Here is a 4,254-nt window from a genome sequence, read left to right on the forward strand (position 1 = left end):
CGGCGGCGGGCACGCGTTTTTTTCAAAACGAGGGGAAGTCGCTCCCCTCGCGCTTTTTCCTCCTCTAGGCGGAGCTGCGGCGCGCCGTGCATTGTGGGTACCCAGCCTCGTTCTTCGCCTCAGAAGACCTGAGTCGAGCGAGGGAGCGAGAGCGGACGGCGAGGAGGTGCCGTCTCCTCCGGAATTTCCCGCTTCCTGGGTTTCGAGGGCTCGGCGGCGATGGAGGCGGAGATGCGGCGGTGCCTGCTGGCCTCCCTCCTGCCGCTGCTCTTGCTGCTGCTTCCGCCGGGCGCCTCGGCTTTCGCCACCGCCTTGGACAGCGACTTCACTTTCACCCTGCCCGCCGGCCGCAAGGAGTGCTTCTTCCAGAGCATGCAGAAGGAGGCCTCTCTGGAGATCGAGTATCAGGTGAGGGAGGGAACCGGTGCCCTTCCGAGTTTCCTCAACTGCTTGGGGTAGGAGCGCACGTGTGAACGCGGGCACCCGCGCCCAACGTGCAATCTCGTGTCCGGGCGAGGACCAGCTCGCGTGTTCGAGTCGTAGGGAAATCCATTCCCTCGGCTGCAGTCAGGATGCCTCCTGCAAAGCGAGTGGAAACGCTCACAAACGCCCTGCATGTCAGAAAGGAAAAATGTGTGTGCCTTTTCTGAACCTCCCTTACTTGCTGCACAGCCACATAGAATCATAGAGTTGGAAAGGGGACCCCAAGGGTCATCAAGTCCACCCCCCTGCAAGGCGAGAATCTCATACGTGACAGATGGCGAGCCAATCTCTTGCTTTAAAACCACCGAGGAAGGAGACCCGTCCACCATCACTCCTGGGAGGTATTGTTTGGGGCTCCAATATGCAGACCTGTGTCTGTTAGCACTGTATGCAAAGAGGCTTATGTCCATGAAGCGTGCTTCGGATAGTAATTTGCATTTTGTTTTTCCATAGTCGGGTAGAGGTAGTAATGCTGGGTCCTTAAGAGGAAAGCCATATGCTGTGTTTTCTGTTGCCGTGAAGTAAAACAGGACCTTAACTATAAAAGATGGGGTGGGATGGCATGAAAGTCACCTTTAGCCTCAAAGTACCAACCTGAATATTTGGATATACCTGCAGGATCAGAACATTAGTGTATACAGTGCTACCTTGGGTTAAGTACTTAATTCATTCCGGAGGTCCATTCTTAACCTGAAACTGTTCTTAACCTGAAGCACCACTTTAGCTAATGGGGCCTCCAGCTGCTGCCACGCCTCCGGAGCACGATTTCTGTTCTCATCCTGAAGCAAAGTTCTTAACCCAAGGTAATATTTATGGGTTAGCGGAGTCTGTAACCTGAAGCATCTGTAACCCGAGGTACCACTGTAGTTCTGAAGGGCCAGAAAGAAAGCCATGTGAGTATTACTTCCCTCTAGCTTCAGAATGACAATTGTTTCTTTTTTTTTTACATGGAGGAAACAGGCTAGATAAATGTCATGAAAGGCTGGGTCAAACTGGTTTGCGATCTTGATCTGATGACCTTAGCCAAACAGAGGACTTCTGAAATTTATTTAGAGCCACGTAAGCCAAATATGTTGAAATAGTGCTGAATGGAGGTTTGAGACAAGGTGGAAATGAGCAGCATTTCTGCTCTAGTTGCATGGAATGCAACTGGTACATGTTCCTGTGGTGGTATTTAATGGAGCATGATGTATGGATGTAGAAATTAGGGGTGTGGGGAGGGGGCATGCCTTGGAGAGAGGCCCAAGGGCCAGATAGAAAAGCATGGAGGGCTGCATTCAGAGGAGCCTGAGGTTTCCATCATCACATTGGGAAGTAAAGAATAATACAGTCATACCTCAGGTTACAGCCGCTTCAGGTTGCGGACTACCGAAACCCGGAAGTACCAGAACGGGTTACTTCCAAGTTTCAGTGGTCGCGCATGCACTAAATCACACTTTGCGCATGACCAGAAGCGCCAAATCGCAACCTGCGCGTGCACAGATGCTGGTTGCAAACGTGCATCCCGCACGGATCACGTTCGCAACCCGAGCATCCACTGTAATAATAATGAGTGCATTTATTTTTATTTGCTTTTCATCCTTTTTGTCAGCATATCTTCCAAAGGCAAGTAATGTTTATTAAAAAAATGAAGAGGTCTTCAAACTGTAATCTAGAAACTGCGTTAAATGTTCCTGGAGATCACAGTTGCTACTCAAAGGTGTAAGGTCTTATGTACACCGACATTCTTTCTTAAAACATCTTGTCTATGAATGCAGCTCTGCTGAGAGATCACCCACCTCCTTTTGACTTATGTTCCTGAACTGTTTCCATTCCAGCTGGTTTGCTATTTTGTTCCTCCCCATCCTTTTTCCTTTTGTGTCACAGCTTTTTAAATTGTAAGCTTGAGGGCAGGGATAGTCCTGATTTTTATTGATCTCTAAGCTGCTGTGGGATACTTTTTGGGCAAAGAGCAGGGTAAAAAAATCTTTAAACAAACTACTTTTGCCAACTGTATTTATAGTTTCCTAAAAAGCTAAAATACATAGTAGTAATCTTAGAAAACATCTCAGTATTCATATAGATTCATGTGGATTTGTCTTCAAGTAAGATTTGAATATTAAACATTATTCATTTTAGGTTTGCCTTTTTCAACAGAAATTACACTTTGCTCTTATACGCTGTTTGTTGACTTTACAGGTTCTCGATGGAGCAGGTTTAGACATTGATTTCCATCTATTATCACCAAAAGGTGAAGCACTGGTTTTTGAACAGAGAAAATCGGATGGAGTCCATACGTAAGTTTTTAAATGATTTCATTAAATGTTAGTTAAACCATTTTTAGTGGCATTCTAAGAGCTTAGTAATTAAGACTTCATTCCTGAAATGTACGAATGGGACTTCACCGGAGGGGATTTTTCTGTTCCCTCTTCCCTTCCTGCACTCATTAAAGTGTAATGTCTTTTGTGTTTACAGGGTGGAAACAGAGGATGGTGACTATATGTTCTGCTTTGACAACACATTCAGCACTCTGTCAGATAAGGTTATTTTCTTTGAACTGATACTGGATAACATGGGAGATGAAGAGGAAGATTGGAAGAATTATATCACTGGCACAGATCTTCTGGATATGAAGCTAGAAGATATTCTGGTATGTATCTACAATCCTTTTTAAAAAAACTATGGAGTGAATGGCTCTGTACGCTTGGAATTTACTTGCTCTCCTCTGCTACTACTATCTGGTAATGATCACCCTATTGAAAGCTGCACAACTATCTCTAGTGGCCTTAATTGTGATAAGTATATTATTGATTAAATATATAGCCTAAATTCTGTAGCATGTGAAAAGAAAGGGAAGTGTACATACCTCAGCTTTGGAAGTAACAGATGCAAGTTCTCATTTTGAGGCTTTGGAACTAAGCACGGTGGCAAGGAGTTGGGGCTCACAAGGGCATTGCTATATTTTGTAGATGAGTCTGCTGTGTTGAATTGTGTGCTTCTCTTTTATTTTTCTAAAACTAGTGTTTTGATCTTTATCAGGAATCGGTCAACAGTGTGAAGTCCAGGCTAAGCAAAAGTATCCATATTCAGACCCTGCTCAAAGCATTTGAAGCTCGTGATAGAAACATACAAGAAAGCAACTTTGACAGGGTAAACTTCTGGTCCATGGTCAACCTTGCAATAATGGTGGTGGTGTCAGCTGTTCAAGTTTACATGCTGAAGAGTCTTTTTGAAGATAAAAGGAAAACTAGAACGTAACACCAGTGTCTTAAACAGCATTAAACAGGGGGAAATGCAATACACTGCTAAAGAAAAAGGAGATTGGTGTTTCTTCCCAGCTTGTTTTGAATGAACAGTTTTTAACATTCGTATGTGACTTTTTAATATGAGCAGAATGCTTTTCTTTGCTCCAATAAATTGCAATAACTTGGTTTATTAAGATGGTGGATAACTTAAAACTTGCCTGAATCTCCTCAGCCATCTATACTGCACAAATTTTTTTGCAACAAATTCAGATTTTATATTTACCAATATTTGATACTATGTCTTAATGACTGCTAGCCTAAAGGTAGTATTTTAAAAAGAAAAAAGATTCATGAAGTTATGAATTGAATTGTGTATTTAGTATTTGAGTCCTGCCTTGGATATGTCAGTTAAATGGAATATTTGCTACAGCAAACTATGCTGATATTTAAACAATATTTTTAAATGGGTGTAAGTGAAGACTCTTGTGCCTTATTTGTACTAATTAACAAACTTATTCAACAAAAATTAACTGGCATCTAAAATGTA

At 43.2% G+C, this 4,254-nt stretch overlaps 1 protein-coding gene across 1 annotated transcript; it reads left to right on the forward strand.

Annotated features, from left to right (window-relative positions):
- The first annotated feature begins 101 nt into the window (after nt 1-101).
- Nucleotides 102-4,254, forward strand: TMED5 (transmembrane p24 trafficking protein 5). Its single transcript, XM_081866186.1, has 4 exons — nt 102-408; nt 2,662-2,759; nt 2,938-3,112; nt 3,502-4,254. The coding sequence occupies exons 1-4, from the start codon at nt 220-222 to the stop codon at nt 3,718-3,720; spliced, it is 681 nt and encodes a 226-aa protein (XP_081722312.1). The 5' UTR covers nt 102-219; the 3' UTR covers nt 3,721-4,254.

The sequence above is a fragment of the Podarcis erhardii genome (assembly GCF_964252035.2).
Source record: "Podarcis erhardii genome assembly, chromosome: 6".
NCBI lineage: Eukaryota > Metazoa > Chordata > Lepidosauria > Squamata > Lacertidae > Podarcis > Podarcis erhardii.

Coding starts and splice junctions, on each gene's coding strand:
- TMED5 (XM_081866186.1), top strand. CDS start 220: ATGGAGGCGGAGATGCGGCGGTGCCTGCTGGCCTCCCTCCTGCCGCTG. Junction 409..2,661: donor CTCTGGAGATCGAGTATCAG/GTGAGGGAGGGA, acceptor TTGACTTTACAG/GTTCTCGATGGAGCAGGTTT. Junction 3,113..3,501: donor TGAAGCTAGAAGATATTCTG/GTATGTATCTAC, acceptor GATCTTTATCAG/GAATCGGTCAACAGTGTGAA.